The 19,595-nt window shown below is 41.4% G+C and overlaps 1 protein-coding gene across 2 annotated transcripts in view; it reads left to right on the forward strand.

The window, feature by feature from the left end:
• Positions 1 to 19,595, forward strand: part of RBKS (ribokinase) — a 72,868-nt gene that overhangs the window by 48,787 nt on the left and 4,486 nt on the right. For both annotated transcript variants that reach the window (XM_054279126.1, XM_054279125.1), the window contains exon 7: positions 2,232 to 2,420. In XM_054279126.1, the coding sequence (XP_054135101.1) occupies positions 2,232 to 2,420 (189 nt within the window). The remainder of the gene's footprint in view (positions 1 to 2,231; positions 2,421 to 19,595) is intronic.

The raw sequence follows: 19,595 nt of genomic DNA on the forward strand, positions 1-19,595 counted from the left end.
CAGTTTGCGTGTTTCATTCAAGGATTTCTGTGAAATTATTTTTATTCTTGTAGCACAGGGCACCAGGTGTTCTGAATACAGGAATACATAATTCCTGCTCCAGAGATATTAAAATTCGCAAAGAAACTCAAACTCTTCAGACACTTGAATAGAGTGTACATATATATTTTAATATTATATGTCATCTATCTGTAGTTACTCCAAAACCGTTATTAGTGAATTGATTTCCTGGAAACCTTGGAAGATACAGTCAAAAGATTCTGTGAGATACTTTTTGAAAAAAAAAAATTCTTACCAGAAAATATTTTTATAACTTTTAAAAGACTGAAATATATTTAATATGCTTGAATAGTTTATACTGCAAGAGAAGTTCGAGCAGCATGATGGCATGCCAAAGAGAAAATTGGACAGATTTAGTTGCCTTCTTATAATTTAGATCTTACTATATTCTTGTCTGGGATCAGTGTGGTTAAAAAAAGTAATTTTAAGTTGGGTGTACACGTTCACCACGCACAAGTTTAACAACCGAGTCCTGCCGCACCAGGCTCTGCCTCGCAGTGACCACATCAACAGCGCTTGAAATAATTTGTGCACTTGCCTGAGTAGGGACGGCAGCGCTTAGTCATGTGCGTTTAAAAGCGAAGCGATTAAGGCTGTGCGAGTGGTACGATGAACGCGAGGGAGTGTGCTGGCACGGTGCGGCCCTGCGGAGCGCAGGGTGGCTGCTGTCGCGGGGCCGGGCCGAAGCTCGGGAAGCGACAGCGGCGAGCAGTGACTCAGGGCTGGGCGGCGCGCTCGGCGCTGGCTGCCGCAGCTCCTGTCCCCGCTCTGCCGCCCGCCCGCTCCTCGCTGCGCTCCCCAAACACTTGTTCGGTCACTTTGTTACATCGAGAGCTGCGAGCGCTGAATTCAAGCTTCAGGCATGCAGAGCAAGGCCGTTTGAAATGTTTCAGCAGCTGTTTCCCAAGAAGCTGAGCTGCCCATGCAGCAAAGGTCAGGAGAGTGGCTGCTGAATAGGTTCCAAAGAAAGTTTTCCACTGAAAATAAGCACTTGGAGTGTGGAAGTTATGCTCGGCTATGAAGGCAGGTATCTGAAAATGCTTCAGGCTGCATTCTTCAAGATGCAGCAGCAGCCTTGTAATGCCAGCTACAGTAAGGCTTCCCTTTTCATGGGCAAGCAGGACAAAATTTAGTGAAGACAGCAAAATGTAATGTGTCCGCTTACTTACAGTTGGAGGCATACAGTATTATGCCTGCTAGACTGTTTCAGAGAAAAGACAATTTCTCTTCCTTTTCTTCCTGTTTCATTCTTGTTCTTTTCCCTTCCAAAAAGAAGAGGAAAAGCACATTACACATGACAATACAATGCCATCAAGAAAATGTGTGAAGTGGTGAAAATGTTGTTTGATTCTGAAGTCTTCATTGCAGATTTTGGTGAAGTTTTGCTCTTAGTTGTGTGGAACTAGAAGAGATTAATTTTAAGGCCCAGCTGGGTGAAGTTTACTTAAGCTCACCATCAGTTAGAAGAGTTTAACTGCATTTGTACAGAGCCAGCACAGTTGACATATGGATATGGCTGCAACACAAATATATAATAATTTTTAATGGGTCTTTGTCCAAAGGTGGCTTCAGATAAATTTTAGCTATTCTCATCCAAAAATATATAAACTTAATAATTAAACTGAACAGAGTGGTCAAAGTTGAGCAGTTTTTTTTTTTCATGACAGTGATTTTCCCTTGTGATGTCCCTTTAGTTAGCTGAACACTGAAAATTTAAAAAAGTATTTTAAAAGTTCCTCACTTAGTGATAAATTTCCCTCAGGAATAGTGACCAAGTTGACTTGCAGCATTTTTTCACATTAAACCACAAAATGCTTTTGCCAAGACTGTGTCACTGTGTCTATTTCACGGATGAATAAACAGAGGCATGTGGGAGAAATGTGATTTTACTAAGAGTTGTATAGCAGGTAAGTTGTAGAAGCTGGAACAGAACCCACACCTCCTGTGTCTCTGTGCCTAGGCTGCTCTCTGTTAGTCTGCTGTGACTGAAGTACCACACTGATTTCAAGCAAGGAGCAAGACACAGCCGAAGATCAGCGTAGGAAGTGGTTTCATGATCATCCTACAATACACATTTTTAAAAGATACTAAATACTGTTTTCAAATGCAACAGTTGTCCAAAAATGAATGCTGTCAGATTATGATTTTCATTTGCGTGGGTTGTTTTCCAGGCAGAAATTTTAACGGGCATCCCAGTTGGCAACCTTGAAGATGCGGAAAAGGTGGGACGCATGCTGTTAGGAAGAGGGTGTAAGCTCGTAATTGTTACTCTTGGAGCAGAAGGCTGCATGATGATATCAGGAGACGAAGGCATTCCAAAGCACGTTCCTGCTGGGAAGGTCAGGGCTGTGGACACTACGGTACGTTTTTGTGGTTTAACTGTCTTGCTTTGGAAAAGACTGCTTAAGCACTAGGGGAAAGCAGTGAGTAATCAGCCAAATCTTTGGGCACTAGCACAAAGGCTAATTTATGATGTGAAATTGGTATCCTGCTTACAGTGTCTCATATATTAAATATCAATTCACCTGAGTTTTATAGTCTGTATTGTAGATGACTTAGAGCTATTATACTAAAGGTGTCCTCATGTTCCTCCTTTACTGAAGTACCTGTCTCTGACTGTAGTATGTGATGCCACTGGATTGAGCTGCAGTCTTGTTTTTCACCTTTGCCCTTTCATTTAATTTCATCTTGTCTAGAACTCAAACACTGTGAGATAATGGAGATACTACTCACAGTCTGAAACTGAATGTTTGATTCTTCTGACAAAGCTTGAATTACTTACCAAATCTAGCATAAGGTGGTTAAAGATATAATTTTTACAGAATATAGTGGAAAAACCCACAAGTTCATGCTGTTTCATGATGACTGTTTTATAATGCTAGGTAAGGGATACTTGGTCTGGTGCATTTTAACCTTTGACATTAGGATACTTCTTTGCTTTCTGCTCAGACCTGAGTGCAGAAAACATGCTCTGTTGAAACCACAAATACAATACCCCCAGCAAAAGAGAAAAAACAGGACAGGCAATAGTTAAGATATCATTGCTATGAAAACCTTACCACATTGCACATATGGGGCTATTTTGTGTTCCTAGTATTATCTGACATAAATCCAAAATAATTCCAGTGGAGTTACTGAGAGCAGAGCAGGTCACGTTATATGTACTGACTATACATTTAAATGCCTGTTATAATAACGTCATATTACATATGTTCTGTTACAATAGTTCATTAAAATCCTGGAGATTTTACCATCTGGTATGTTCCATATCTGAATTGCATTAATAACAACTAGTTCTTGTAGCATGTTTTTTATCCATGGACCTCATACTGATTCACAAAGAGGAAAGGCAACTGCTTTGATGAGGAAACAGAGGCAGAGGGAGCTGAGATTACCTAGGTCAGTAACATGCAGTAGCAGAGCTAAGAATAAAGTCACTTTATCTCAATCAGAAGATCACTTATAGGTTTGGATTGTGATATTCTGATACTGTGGAAAGCATTGTTTCATTGGTCAATATAATCTTTTTCTGCATAACTCTGAAATAGAGACACTATGGCTTTATTTTCCTCTTTTGCCGCGTTGTCACTTAGAAGTTTGACCCTGGGTTTGTACTGGTTTTGGAATGTCTTAAATTTCTAGCTGGGGGAAGGAGACATCACTAAGGTTCTTGGTTCATGCATAGGGTTCTTGGTAGGGCACTGCAGATGCCAAACTGCCTCTGTTTGCTTTTAGCCCAGAATTGGAAATGCTAAGGAAGTGAAAGGCAGAGCTTCCAAAGCTGTCCAGAAGCAGGGTTTATTAGCTTGGGAGCAACACCTTGTGAACCTGGCAGTACAGCTTCTTGCTCTGGGTTGGTAAATCCACTGCTGCTATCAAAGCTTACTGTTAGAGCTTCTTCTCTATCCCACAGAAGTAATGTTGAAGAAATATGTGTGATCTGCTTCTTCAAAAGAAGAAAATTGCTTCCAGATCAGCTATTGTTTGATATCTTAAAGATAAAGAATTGCTGCTCTTGGAATAAAACAGCAATACTGAAACCACACACTGTAGATGAAAAATGCTTTTTATCTTGCCTAGCAGTTCAGAGTTTCATGTCTAAACCAATGTAATGTGCCTCTTTTTAAAAACAGAATCATTTTATTTTAAATAAAAACAGTTCCCTTTAATTTACTAAATCATTGCCCTGCCTCCTTGTGGCCAACAGGTTATTGGCTTGCACATAGCAGAGGATTTTCACAGTTAATTTTGTTAATCTACTTAAATACCAGTGGGTTGTTTTCAGTAAAACAGCTGTGCTTGGTTTATTCTTGCAGCCTGAATGAAAAAATATGTGTTGGCCTTCCATTATAAAAGTCTTACAGTGCTTAGTCTGATTATCACTTTGCCTGAAAGCAAGTGGTTTTAAAGCAACCCTCACAAACACTAAGCAAAATAATGCAATCCTCAACTAACCTGGATTGCTCTGTTATTAAAATAAGCATTAAACATTCCAGTAGGACATGTTACTTTCTTCAAGGCATGTCCACAGTAGATCCTTCCCCAGGGAAAGGATCAAACTTGTAAGGTGGCTTACCAAGTAGCCACAGGGTTTTCAGAGTTCATGTGTATGCTCTTAGCCTGCCATATGATACTAAAAAAAGTTGCTACTTTAAACTGCTCTGACTTCAGCATCTCGAGGGACTGGGCACAATCATCTGGGGTTTTGTGCCTGTATCTGTATTGATACTGTTTAGATCTGCAGAAGGTGAAGTGACTGCCAGACAAAGAGTTAAATGGCACATGTACCCTAACACAGAATTTGCAAAAGGCTACAGAGTCCTTATTAAAAAACAGTTTGCCATTTAGGAGATACACATGCAAGATGCAAAATTAGCTTCAAAGTCCCCTTTCACTGTAGAAATTTCCATGGCTGCTACCACTGCTCAGAGTCCTCTCTGCAGCCCTGCAACTTCAGTACTGACCCCTGGTAATTTCTGTTCTGCACAGCAATTTTAGGAATTTTTGAACAACAAAATACTTGGGTAGGTACAGCCACATGATTAAGAATTTGAGTTCCTTGTCTCAGTTGGTGTGCTCCCCATTCTACATGTTCACAGGTTCATCAGAGACACTAAGGGTTGATAGGCTGTAGAGCCTGGCTCTTCATCCCTACCCTTGAGGTGGTTGATCTGAGTGTTTATTGGCAGAACACTGGGAAAAGCTGGCTCCATCTCCCACTCTGTGGTGGAACATGAATCTTCAAGATTGAAAATCTGGCGTTTTTCACCCACACTAAATCAATACTATAAAGAGGGAAAAAAGGCTTGTTGATTCTTTTTTTTTTAGGACTAATTATCTTAGTGTGGGCTTTAGTAATGTATGCAATGCTTCTCATGACTGTTAGCAGAGCTCTCCATACACAGTCCAAAACATGTAGAGCACGAATAGTCGTTCAGAGGGAAGTTTTGCAAGACATGGCATTGTAAAGCTGAAACATCTGTTTCTCCTGTTATAGCTAAATAGTGCAATAAGCTTTTGTTAAGAAAATTAACTTTGCCTTCAATTTACTAGTTCCTGCTATCTACTTTCTGTATGAAAATTTTGGATAAACAGAAAAATAAGTGAATTATTAAAAAATCATCCTCGAATTTTCTCTGTGACAGAAAGATCTGATTAAGCCCACCAGCTGTATCAATTTGTATTTGAAACAGTTGACGTACATGAGACATTTGACACATAATAAAGTACTAATATAGCTATACATTATATTCTAGTTTCATTACTTTAAATAGTTGCTTTTAAATTTACTTGACTATATTAAGTTGAATATATGCATTTACTTTATTTTTGGAAGAAGCTATTTCCACTCTAGGTGAAACTAGTACATGAAGCTACATTAAAATAGCTGTGAAGGATAATTATATAATTCCATTTATATGACACTTCTTCTGTTGGTAGCAGAAGGTTTCACAGATCATTCACAAATCTGATAAGCATTCCACAGAAAACAATAATATCATACACACACATTTTGCAGTTGTGAGTGTGTGAAGCAGTTTGCCTGCTGCTGAAGCTGGAGCACAGCTGAGGCGGAGCGTGGCAGCTGCTCACAGACAGCTGTGGGACATGACCAAACTCCATCATGGCAGAACTGTACTTGAGGTGAAGGGGATGATCTGTGTGATGAACCACACGATGATCCTGGATTTTGGCATCTGCTGCTGCAGTAGCCCTGAACAAGCCATCTTGGCAGAGACATATGTGGGCTGTTGAGATAGAAGGCCACAACATCATCCATACTGGAGAATGAAGCTCTGCTCTTTTTGCCCCTTCACCCTTGCTCTCCCCTCTGCTTCTGACAATCACACAAAGTGTAATTTACAGCACTATTTACATCTATTTACATTTACTAATTATATTCTATTGAAACTGCCAAGGAAAATTTGTCAGAAGAATGTAATTACTCAAAGCTGGAATATGGCCAGCGGTGAGATTAGTTCCCTTCCATTTTGAAAAAAGCACTATGGGATAGTATGGAGCTGAGCACTTCAAGTGACAGCTGGGAGCCAAGTCAAGTCCTTGAGGTACTGCCAGAGGCCTGCCTGAGGCTCAGGATGTGCAGGTGGACTTCAGAGGGGCATTCAGGTTGTCTGGAGCTCCAGGTTACTCAGGATCTGGCCTTCAGAGCCATGCCAGGCTCCTCTGGAGGTGGGGCAGTCTGGTGGGGCAGTGGCAAAGGCAGGCTGGAATGTCCCCTCTGGTTCTGGGCTTTGCTCTGTGGTTCTGTGGTTTCTCCTTGCATTTGGAGGTGGGGTGTCCTGTCCAGGGTGCATGACTCAAATTGGAGAGCTGGCACTGGCAGAATCTCTCCTGTGTAGCAGCATTAGTGGAAAATGGGGGGCTCTCTGAGTAAGCTGGGGCTGCCCTTCTGTTGGCCCCCCATTTCCAGGTTACAGCAGGAAGGTCACTTTGGGGAGGAGGTCATCTAGAGTTAGTTTTTAGAACTTCCAGTTTGCACCAGAACCCAACTTGGATCAAGATGGTGAACATATACTTGCACCAGTTAGGGTGACTTTGTAATTTTTGACTCATCTGGTCTTCTAAATGCATAATATGGTTGATCTATTTAAGATCTCCTCATCAGTTGACCTCTAGGTTTACACATACCACTGTTGTGTGCAAGAAGTTCAGCATTAGCACACTCACAGCCAGGAGACCAGGCATCTGCATCTCTGGCTTAGGCATAGATGTATTTTCTTGAAAGGCAAATGGATGCACTTGAGCACACAATATTTAAATGAAAATTTGGAATCACTTCTCACAACAGTGCCCCTAGTAATCACAGCAAATCAACAGTCCCTCTTTTAAATATAATGGAGAAGCTAGAATGTTTAACTTAGCAGTATTTCTAAGCACAACCATTAAATTCACCATGTAATTTCTTATATTACCAGCATTTTCCCTGTCTGGTTGTGCTTTTTGTATACAGAGATTGCACAGCCTAAGAGAAGCTCACAGGTTGAAGTGCCATGCTTGTAAACATGAAAGTCATTTAGGGGAAAGGATAACATTCAACATTTAATCTACTCTGCCTGAAATTTGACATGAGCATATGATTTATTTTATATAGTCCTTTTCTGTGCAATATTCTCAGAGATATGATACATACTATTTGTCATAATCAAAAATGTTACCATTATTTTTTCATGTCAGTTCTGCAAAAGAAAAGCTCATTGCTACAGTATGAATTGTCATCAGATGTTTTCTGTTCAAATCCTGTTGTTTCCCTCAGATTTCTTAATACAATTTATTAGATCTGTCTCTTCTGTTAGGAGAGAGAATTATGAAGGCTGTCTTTAAACAGTAAATTGCTCACTGGGCAGCTTTGTATTGAACTCTGAAGATATTACACAACCTTTATTTTAATAAAGCCTCATATAAGTGTATAGCTGTATAATTTTAGATATGTCACAGTATTCAGGCCTGTGCAGCAATTGTGGTCTAAAGAAGGCAGTGTGGTTTAGCAATTTTAACAAAGGACTGATTAAGAGTTCCAGGGCTCTGCAAAAGACTTGCTGTAAATCCTTGGAAGGGTTACGTGTCTTCTTTGTATCCCAATTTATCTGTCCATAAATTGGAGCTGCTATTAATGTGTTGCATATAAGCCATGAGAAGTCTGTTAGAGATCAGAACAGAACCTGGGAGGCCTTTTTCCCAGGCTTTTCATATAACCTCAGGCCAGTTGTGCTTCTTTGGGGGCTTTGCAAACTCATTGAAGTGCTTCTGCTTGAAGTTGAGAGGTCTTGTCTGCAAAAATATGGTTTACACTAAAATTCTCTGACTTAGCTGTATCTTCTGGTTTGGAGGAAGCCTGAGCCAGAGGAGTGAAGTGGACACTGAAATAAAGCCTTAGAATATAAATAAATCCAAAACAGTCCTCCTAATAACAGCAATTCTTTGTCTCCTGACTTTGTGGCCTAACGTCTGAGGCTCAAGGGGATATAAATACAACACTCTGTGCAATGACTAATTACTCAAAATTCTGTGCATCAGCAGAAGTGGGACTTGTGGTTGCCTCTAATATTATCAAATGCCTTTGCTATTTAATAATCTTGTAGCCGTGCATTATTTAGTATGCCGTTTGCACAAAGAACAGTGATTTTATTTCAGTTATCTCTCAACAAAGTAAAAATGCAGCTGGTAGTAAATGAAGCATTTGGCAGACAATGTGTCTGATGTACAGTTCTCTAACTTGCTAAGAAAAGAAAAATGTTGACTGTTTAACCTTTTCCTACCCAAGGATGTAGCAAGGAGTAAGCCTTTGTGGTTTTCTGTTTTCTTTATTTACTTAACCCTGAAAAGTATCTTTTCTTCTTCTCTTTTTTTTTTTCTTTTTCTCTCCTTTTTCTTTTTCTTTTTCTTTTTCTTTTTCTTTTTCTTTTTCTTTTTCTTTTTCTTTTTCTTTTTCTTTTCCTTTTTTCCTTTTCCTTTACCTTTTTCTTCTTTTTTATTTTCTTTTCTCTTTTTTCTGGTTTTTTTCTCTTTTTTTTCTCTTTTTTTTCTCCTTTTTCATTTTCAGTTCTTCTTTTTTTTTGCTTTTTCCCATCTTCCCTCTCCTTTTCAAGGAGAGAGAAGTTACTGCTGGGCAAACATCTTATTTATCAGTGGAGTTTATTCAGATACACCAACACAGAGTAATTATGCTCAGAGTTCCCATTAACATCCCACAAAACGAGAGCATAATAGCTTCCTTTCTTTAACATGCAACCCAAATAGGTTATTAAATAAGTTCAGTTCCAGTCATAGCCCACTCTCTGACTTAGCCTTCTGCCTTGACTTTTTTACAAATATGGAATCCATTGAATCTTGGAACAGAAAAAACATGAGGAATAAGTTAATCTGCCAGGCACTCCAATCAGTGATCAGCACTGTAAGCCTAAATAAAGCTCCATCTATTATGTTTGAAGTTCAGCTGAACTGTGAAAGGGCACATGACTGAAATGACTGTGTGTGAGCTGACTCACAATAAAGTCTAGATGGGACTTGCTTAGTTCCTCGTGAGTTTCTGCTTCTGATTCAGGCCTTCTAAAGACACTTCAGTCTCTTAAGGCTTGGTCAGTGGCCCAAGGGAACACAGGTATCCAGTGACAAGAGGGATTGCAAGAGTGGCATCCCTCTGCATTGGCAGTCAACTGAGAAAATGTGGAGCAAGCTGGGTGCACCCTCTTTCCCCTTGGAAAGCAGAAAGCTGTATTATCCCCCTTGTATAAATGGGAAAAGTGGGAAAAAAATGTTGGTGACGGGGTGCACTGAAGCACAGGCTAGAATTGTTCTGCTCCAAGTTATATAGGGAGTTGGAGTGGTGCAGCCAAAAATGAAGCACAGGCATATATTGTCCCATGCTGATCTCTTAACTTCTGGACAACATTGTCGTGGAAGGAAACACTGTTTATCTGCCTAGTAACTGTCTATTTTAATCTGTAAGAACAAACAATGTAAACAAAATGAGCAAACAGAAGCAGGCTTGTACAGAACAATTTGCAGTCTTGTTTCCCAGTGGAAGATTCCATGGACCACCCAGGCTTTGCTCTAGTCCTTTTCTCAACCACGGAGCATCTAATTAAATCCCTTTCCATTCCTGACTCTAAGTGGAAGAGAGCCTACAGTCCTGTACAGTTTCTTTCCAGATGGAAATGCATAATTTAACAGAGATACAGCTGACAGGGAGAAGTGGGCCCAAAGCAGTATTAGCATTTGCCACAAATTGCATTAAATTACAAGGGGTACTTAATGAAGACATATTATAAAAAGAAGATTAAAGCCAATATTTAGTTTTTAAGCCCCTTCTAAGATTGTAGTGTGCCAGGCAACAAAAAACTCAGTAAAAGTACTTTAGTGATACCAAGAGTTGTTTGGTTTTGCTACACATGATCATTAGAAGTCATGGCATTGTGTCCCATTGTGTCCTACAGCTTTATTCCATATACACATATACATACACAAAAAGTTGCTAAGCACCTTACATTGTTTACAGCATAAGGAAAGTACTATTCAGAATGCTGTTCTGTAGACAGGGAACAAAACATGCAGACAGTGGCTCTTCAGTGGCAAGTGAACCTGTTTCCCTTGTTTAACCATGACTTGTTCTCTGTGCTCATCCTAAAAAAAATAGGAGTAGAGGAAAATTTTTGTCAGGCTGTCAGCTGTCTCATTTTTAGAACTGGACATCATTGTAAATATCCACAAAAAGAACATAGCAATGCAGAGTTGCTTTGCATTGGATGCTTCTTGAAGAGGCTGTAGGGAGTTTATGGAAGTATGCTATGAGAGCAGGTGCTGTGGCTCCACTACTGGCATACTGAGAAACATTCCAGTTTGGAAATTAACCCAGTTGATTACTGTACTGGACATAGAAAGCTAGGGATGCTGGCAGTGTATGTGTAGCAACTCGAGTGTTTTCTCTGTGAGAAAACATGGGAATGGTACCACATCCAGCATCTGCACCTGAGAACACATTCGGATGAGGTCTAGAGAGGCTGAGTTCAGAAATATCTTTGTGCCATCTCACTTCTGGGATGCTTTAGTAAATAAAATAATGGTATAAATTATGCAGGAGAGCAGAGCAGGAAATTACTTTTATTGCTTCTCTCGGGCTAACCATGGAATGCAGCACAAGTCAAAATCGTTACAGCAAAACAGGCTGCATCCCTATTTTGATTTGCTCTCCTCCTCTTGACTTTATGATGAGTCCAGCTCAGGGTCCCCTCCAAGAAGATGCTCAGTCCTGTTATGTAGCTCACCCTGTGCTGGAGCAGATCCTGGACTACCAGTGCACACAAGTAGTGCCACTTGTAATGGTAGATAGGATATCTGGCATATCTGAGTTGCAGAAAGGATGAAGAGGAAGGAAGACCAACTGTGTGCAGTCATCCTTTCTAATGCAATTCCTGCAGTTAAAAATAGCTGGTGGAAGCTGGCACTTCTGGCACATCCAGAGCGTCACCTTCCCAAGTATCTTTTTCTGGCCTGAGCTGTAGGAAGTTGCAAATGCAATCCGCTGTGTAATAGTGCAGCATATTCCTAGCCAAACCCCTCACCATTTTTTTCCTCTTCATGGTTAGCTAACAAATGCTATATGCCTCCCTTTCTTCTTTAAAACTGTTCTCTGCAGAACCAAGTATCATCCAGGCCATTGTGGAACATAACTTACTCTTCTCAATTTCTTCACATCAGTTCTGGGTGTGGTGAGAGGGAAGTCAAACATGGCTCTGGAACCCCTTGCCAGAATAGTTGCCCTGAAATGCCAATCACAGTAATGATGATATTGAACAATATCAGATTTCATTATTTCACCCAACAGAGTTTTCAATGCCAAGTAATTTTTGTCACGACAGAAACCAGAAGGGTTTGAGTTAGATTGGTGATATTGCATAATTGGGTTTTCAAGAGAAGAAGAACAGAGAAATGAGAATAGTGGGGAAATCAGGCTTCTTGCTTTTGCAAATTGTAACCGCAGAAAATGCCAGAAGTTGTATTTCTTATCAAGAATAAAAGAGTTAATCTTTAATAGCCTGTCCCACAGACAGAATATATTTTACAACTTTCATTAGAAAAATTGAAGGAAACTAAAACTGTAAGTTTTGGTGATTTATAGCAGTAACCTATAGGAATGTCTTTAATAGCAAGTTTACAGTTGAGTGCACTTATTTTGCCACTTTTCTCAGGGTTTTTTTTAATGTCTGTATGTTCAAAGGTAGACATACAGACATAAACCTAGTTATTCTAGAGAAAGTCTGTAGAAAAGCAGATTCCCAAATTCTAACCGTGATGTTTGTCAGCTGCCCAAATGTCTATAAGGAATATTTTTTAAATTCATTTCAAAGCACAAAGAGAAACAGAAATATGAGGAAAAGGTGAGGAAATTCTCTGGAAGCTTGTGCCTCATTGCTGGTACCTGTGATTTTGTTACTGAAATCATTAAGCAGGCAGTGTATTGCTTGGAAAGATCTATTTTACAGGGAATCTCACAGAGAATGCCTTTCTGTCAGAAGCAGTACTTTGGTGGTCACCTACTGCTGAAGACTGTGAGTGAGGTGTGGGAGCCCCGTTTTCTGCACTCCTGCCCCACAGATTAACGGCAAGAGAATGAGTGGGTAGCAGAGAGCAGTACTGTTGAGCAGAACAGCAGTTCTGGCTTGTAAGTCACATCTAACTGAAATTCAGGAGAGGAGATCCAGCTCGGGTAGTCATCGAAACGATTACACAAACTCAGTTGGAAAAGAATGCAGGGAGCTGGCAAGGGGACAAAGCTGGGGAGAGCTCAGACAAAAAACCTCCTGAAGTTTGGTGGTTTTTCTTCCCTTCCAGGATGTGTAGTTCAGAGGTAGGCAGAAGCAGTGGCCAGCCAACAAAGGCTAGATGCTGTGGTTTTGAAAGAGGCACTCGAGCATATGGAGCTTTCGTGCAAAAAAAAGAATGTTTTTTTGATCAATTCCAGGCGAGATGGCAGTTGTGTCATTCTGAGTGCTTCTCGTCTGATTAGATGGGATCACTAAGAGTCCTTTGGCATTTTCAGGCTGAGAGAAAAAATACACATCTGGCTAGTAAAATTGTCCAGCACATATACTCCCTTCTTCTTACTTAACTGTTAGATTATGGGGTCCTGAAGCCATGTCAGCCCCATATGTGACACTGGGTGGCACAGTTAGTGATAATCTGGACAGTTGTCTCCTGGTTGGGGAGGGAAACCTACTGCCAGAATTTCCAGTGTACTATCAAAATACCGTGATGTATTTTGGGCAGAGCTTTGGCTGTAGTTTTATTTCATCATTAAATGATATTTGTGAATTAACACAGAAGCATGAGCTTTGTTGGGACGAAAGCACAATTTGGCACAAGTGTGACATGAATAATGAAAGGAGTGAAGTACTGCTCAAGGAAATGAGATAAGTGAAGCTTTTGATTAGAGTACGAGAGTAGCTGCGTGTTGTTGAGGCTTGATAAACCAGTTTGAGAAGTACAAATCAACCTTCTGAGGAGCTGCTATATTTAGCACCAGGCCTCAACCACGACTCTTGGTTCTGTGCAAGTTCAAATTTTGGGAGAGGTGGATACAGCTCCCGTAGCATGTGCAACTGAAAGTCCATCTTCTGTCTATTAGTGGTGATGTCTGCGTGCTTCCCTGTTGTTGACACATTGTGGTTTATAACTTCGCAAGAGTGCCACTGGAGAGTTTTGTGTTCAGATGAAATGTTATGAGGATTTTCCAGTACTGCATTTTATATATCATACATATGCACTGCAGGGGGAAAAAATGTGTGGAGGGTTTTTTCTGCTGTTTCTGAGTTTCTATGTGAGGGATAAACTTCCAGACCAAATGAAAGGAGGTCACAGATCAAAGCTCAAATGTGGAACCAGGGAAGAAACAGATAATGAAGGCAAAAGTGAATTCAATCTTAAACAGAAGATTTACACAGAAGTGTATCCCAAATTGAAAAATTCCATGCCAAAATATCTGTTGCCCTGGTAGTGTAGGAATCAGGGTACTGGTGAATTGTTTGATTGACAGGAATCTGACAGGTTCAGCAACATGGATCCCTTGTTTTCACAGTGGTCTATGGAGTTCCTGCTTCCGTTGCTCTTACTCCATTGTGTAAGAAAGAAATAAATTTGTCACTTCTCATAAATGCTATCTGGAGTTGAAAGGAGTTTATATGAGCATCATCACACTGAATTGTTTCGATGATTCAGAAAACAGAGTGCTCCCTATGAGTGAACACTTTGTTGGCTTTCTGGGGTTAGACTAACCGTCTACTACACACTTTGTTCCCCAGTGCTGAGCAGCATACTGGAATATTATTATCCAGGGCAATGTGGCTCTCCTGCGATCTTTCCCAGACTTCAGTGTGCACTAAGAGAAAGCCATCACCTCACAGACACCTTGCAGTATTTTTCTTGTAAACACTGAGATGGGAGCTCCTCTGTTCTGATCCTGATTGAGAGTCCAGAAGAGCTGTGGAGGTCTACTTAATTATTTTGCATATCTCAGTTTTAGGGTTCCCAAGCTGTGCCTCACTTTCAAAGGATGGGTAGCTCATGTGATTCCTGTTAGCCCATAAAAGATCTGGAGCTTTGGATTCAGCCCACAGATGTCTCAAAGTGGGTGTTCTTAACATCCTTGATCTTAAGTTGGGTTAATTTCCCATCATGTGAAATGAGAGCACTATTACCTGCCTTCAAAGTTGATGCTGTATATGGGCTTTGAAATGTAAAGCAGACGCTTTCATCTGTGCTTTTTAGATGACATACAAATTAAAAATTGCAGAGTTGTGAACATTGTATGTTTTATTTCCAACATTCACCACAAACCAAGCATTTCAGGGGAATTCATGCATCTGTAATGCTTGTCACTGATCTTTTTAGAAACAGTGCATAACTTAATGTAGTAGGATGTTTCAGAAAGGAAAGAAATTGCTTGCAGGAGGCCTTGTATTGAGATTAATCTCTCAGGAATGCAGGGGGTTAACGGTCAGGCTGATTAATCACTGTTAATGACCCATCAGGAAATCTGTCAGGAAGTGGGTAAAAATTCCTGATGGCTGATGTGAAGCATTGTGTGGTATGCTTTGGTTTTGATGTTTCCCAACTGATAGTCTACACTGGGTGTGGTTTGGTTACCTTTTAAGTTCTCAGGACATGTGAAGGACCAGATGATATGATGGCCTTGTTCAACTTGAGTAAGTGAGCAAGAAAATTGCCCCGTTCAAGGCTGTGCAAGGACCTCACAACATAAATGCAAGAAAGTCAGGGATTGCTCCTTCCCACAGCTTCCCAGAACAGAGTCTGGTAAAGAGGCAGAAAGGAAGCGTGATCATTCCCTCATTCCTCCAGAGCCAGCCCACAGGGTATGGGGGGAAGAGTGGAACAGGCAGCTTTTCCTGTGTGAACAAGGAGCCAGAGTATTAAGGCTTGGATACACAACTGAGTTAATGAATTGCCCGGTGTTGACTGAGGGTGAGGTTTCACAGTTGGCTCAAGCTGATCCAAGATCATGCTGAAAGGAGTGTTTCTAACCTCTTTCTCGTTTGCTGTGGACCAGCTATCATGTGGTAATACAGCAACTTGCTGATCTGGGTGGAAACCATTGTTTCTTGCTCAGTGTTGGCCAGCCCAGTCGTCAGAAGGATCACAGAACTGATCTGCCTCACTGCTTGGCCACACAAGTGCTAAATCTGATGTAGGGGAGGGCGTGGGAACATGAAACAGGGATAAAAACATGAGTGGGGACTGAGCCTTTCAGCAGTAGCATAACCATGGATTGGCTTAAGCCTATTATGAAACTGCAGTCTGAATCACTGGAATTAAGAGTGCACTGTCAACCTACAGGGAATGCAAATTAAAATGTGTTAGCTTACACCTCCTGCCGTTGTTAAACACTGGCTGAGCTCAGCCATTCTGCACATGGCTGGGAGGAAGGAGCTACGGTGGGGCAGCATCTTAGCAGTTCCCCATGACTTTGCCTGGAGTGTGCAAACCACATCAGACAGCATTGGGGGGGTTTGTGGGCAAGGCAGAGGGGAAGAAGAAAGGAAGAGACAAGCACCAATACTATGATTCTCTCTATATATTTTCCTTTGGCTTAGGGTAACATCTACTCTTTCTTTGTGACAAGACTGCAGAAACACTCAGTTACCAGAGGACAGATTAAGTAATAGAGTTGGAGATCCAAACCCTAAAGCTCTGGGGCACAGTGTGCTTTTTCTTGTTCTTCTCCTATATTTTCAACCCAAGTAGCTTTGCAGTGCTATCTAGTCAGTACCAAGAGCCTAACTTACACCTAGCCAGGCAAGCCCTGCTATTTGATTCAAGTTCATTTGGTTCTTACTGCTAAATTTGGTAGTTCCCAGTTAAGGTCTTCCTCCCCCATTGTTTTGGCTCAAAATTCCATGCAAAGATACAGGAATAACTGTGTTAGTGGAAAATTCCTTAGTAATTTTCAAATATTTCATGTTTTAGGGGTTTGTAACAATAGGTCTCCTTTAAGCACAGCTGTGCAGAGGCACACCAGTATCTGCAGGGTGCCCTACAAAGACAGCAATGCTTCCACACAGGATTAGCAACCCCAGACACTGTGGGAGTAATCATCCTTGTTAGGCCTTGATTTTAGGAAACAGCTTGAAGATAGTCAAATCAGTTTAATTTCAGGAGAGTTTCAAGATAGTGGAGTTAGTTTAATTTAAAGATTGTCTTGATTTAAACTGCCAAAATATCTTTCTAGTGAAACATGAGGAAATATGTGGGGAGGAAAACATTAACCTTTAACCTCCCAGAAAATAATTTTTAAAAGTATTCCACAGGCAAATAAATGCAGAAGTAAAAAAAAAAGAAAAAAAAACCAAACAAAACAGCCAGGAACATTTCCAGAAATAAATCATTCTCCATCAAATAGAGTTTAAACATGGGTTCTTTCAGGAAGAAGGAAATCATAAAAATCCAAAAGCTGCATAACTTATCCAGCCACTGTGAGTGGGATTTTCGTGGCAAGGTTTTGGTAGTGGGGACTACAAGAATGGCTTCCCCCATGTCTGACAGAGCCAGTGATCCAAGAGGGACCCAGCACTGTCCAAGGCTGAGCCCTTCAGTGAAGGTGGTAGTGCCTCTGGGATAATGTAGTTTTACCCCTTAAGATGGGGTAAAATAGTGCTGTGCAACAACAACTGGAGAGCAGGAGAGAAGATGTGGCAGAAGCAATGGTGCAGACACCAAGGTCAGTGCAGAAGGAGGGGCAGAGATGCTCCAGGCTCTGGAGCTGAGGCTCCCCTGCAGCCCCTGGTGCAGACCATGGTGGAGCAGCTGTGCCCCCGCAGCCCATGGAGGTCCCTGGGGATGCAGAGATCCACCTGCAGCCTGTGCAGCAGCCCCACAGCAGAGCAGCTGGATGCCCAAAGGAGGCTGTGACCCCATGGGAGGCCTGTGCTGGAGCAGGGTCCTGGCAGGGCCTGTGGAGGGAGGAGGCCATGCTGTAACAGATTTGCTGACAGAACTTGTGATCCCATGAGAGACCCACACTGGAGCAGCCTGTTCCCAAAGGACTGAACCATGGGGAAGGGACCCACTCTGGAGCAGTTTGTGAAGAGCTGTAGCCTGTGGGAAGGACTCATGCTCCATGGAGAATCCCATGGAGGACTGTCTCCTGTGGCAGGAACCCCATGCAGGAGCAGGGGAAGAGTGTGAGGAATCTTTCCCCTGAGGAGGAAGGAGCAGCAGAGAAAACATGTGGTGAACTGGCCACAATCCCCATCTTCTCCAATCCTGTGCTGCTGTGTGAGGTGGAGGTAGAGAAAATGGAAGTGAAATTAAACTTGGGAAGAATAGAGGATGGGGGAAGGTATTTTAAATTTGCTTTTATTTCTCATTATTCTGCTCAGATCTGATTAGTAATAAGGTAATTTCCCTAAGTCAGGTCTCTTTTGATGATGTGGTGGTGATTGCTGCCTGCCCTTATTCCAATCCACATGCCTTTTGTTCTGTTTTCTCTCCCTTGTTCACCTGAACAGGGGAGTGGCAGAGTAGCTTTCGTGGGCACCTGATATCCATGCAGGCTCACCCCACCACACACTGTCATCAAAGGGTATTTAATTCCCTGAGCATTTCAGCTGAAATTATCCCTCAGATGAGACACAGGCCCAAATGGCACAAGACTATCTGGATATATTCAAAGGCTGCAAATGTTTCTCCAGTTCCACTAGTTACCTTTCACCAAAGCACAGCCCAGGGATTCTTGTAGGGAGACATAGGCTTTTCCCACTTGTGAGCAATGGATAATGGATAGTGAGTGCCTTTGCTGACAGCTATTTTTGTGTTTCATAGGGCTAATTTGCAGTTTGGGTACAGAGTAGGCAGAGGTACAGCAGGGAATGTTGAGCAGATGTGACAGAGCGATAACATCCTCAGCATAATCCAGCATCACACAGTTGTGGAGAGCTATAAATACAGCAGGAATTCTCCAAGGCCCAGTTCCTTTGACAGAGTTGGGCATCTCTGCATTGCCATGGATGTAGGCTGCACTAAATCAGCATAATCCTCAGGCTCCGTTTATTTGCGCACTTCTGTGAATGCTCCTTGGAGGCTGTAAGCATCACTGTGAGCAATGTTACTGGTTCCACATCATGAGGCACTTTTTGACAGCTTTTGGATTGATGTTTGATTTATTCACTACATGAAGAATTCATCATTACAGGCAAAACATTTCTCTTGTACTGCTGTACAACATCCTTTTCAGATGTTTCTTTGGGCCTTGGTAACATGCTCTTAGAATGTATTTAATGGAATGAATGCATGTTAATAGCCAGACTGCACAAGGACTGTAACTTAAAAATCACCTGAGAAAAGTTTTCTGAGCTTCACTAACAGCATCAGGTTTCAGGAGCCGGAGCCCTCTCATGTTTTTCCATAGCTGCTGTTGCTCTTGCCCAGGAGGACAGGCTGGGAGGGCAAAGGCTGAGCAAAAGATTTCCCTGGAACAAGGCAGTGCAACTGCGGCCTCTCTGTGAACTGCAGCTTTTGGCCTCTTGGCCTCCAAATTTTTTTGGTGAGCAAGTCATCTTATTGTGTAAGTGAAATGCATCCTAATAGCCTGTGCATGATGGATTGGAAAAGGCTTTACATGCTGGAAAGGCTGTTGAACAATATAGTTTCCACTTACAAAGCAGTTTCCTTAAAAAGCTTCTCGGGGCAGCATCATATAAAAATAGTTATACTAAAGTTGTGAACCAGCTTCTGACAAATCAGGACTAACAAAAGCTAAGGTATAAATAGAAGTGTTTTCATGGGTCTTCTCTTCTCTAGAGGCACACAGTCTCAATCAGTGCTGGATTGTAAGAAACAAAAATGCCCTTTTCCAGACACACAGGAAAACAAGGACCTTACAGACTAGTGGCACAGAATATAAATAGGTTTTCAAAACTGCTTCAAACCCATAAAAACTAGTCAAAACCATGACATTTGTATTTAAGAATGAGCCACAGCATATCAGACAATTTTAAAATCCAATT

The sequence above is a fragment of the Melozone crissalis genome, unplaced genomic scaffold (genome assembly GCF_028551555.1).
Source record: "Melozone crissalis strain CALT ecotype California unplaced genomic scaffold, PUWL_Pcris_2 ptg000027l_1, whole genome shotgun sequence".
In the NCBI taxonomy this organism is placed as follows: Eukaryota; Metazoa; Chordata; class Aves; order Passeriformes; family Passerellidae; genus Melozone; species Melozone crissalis.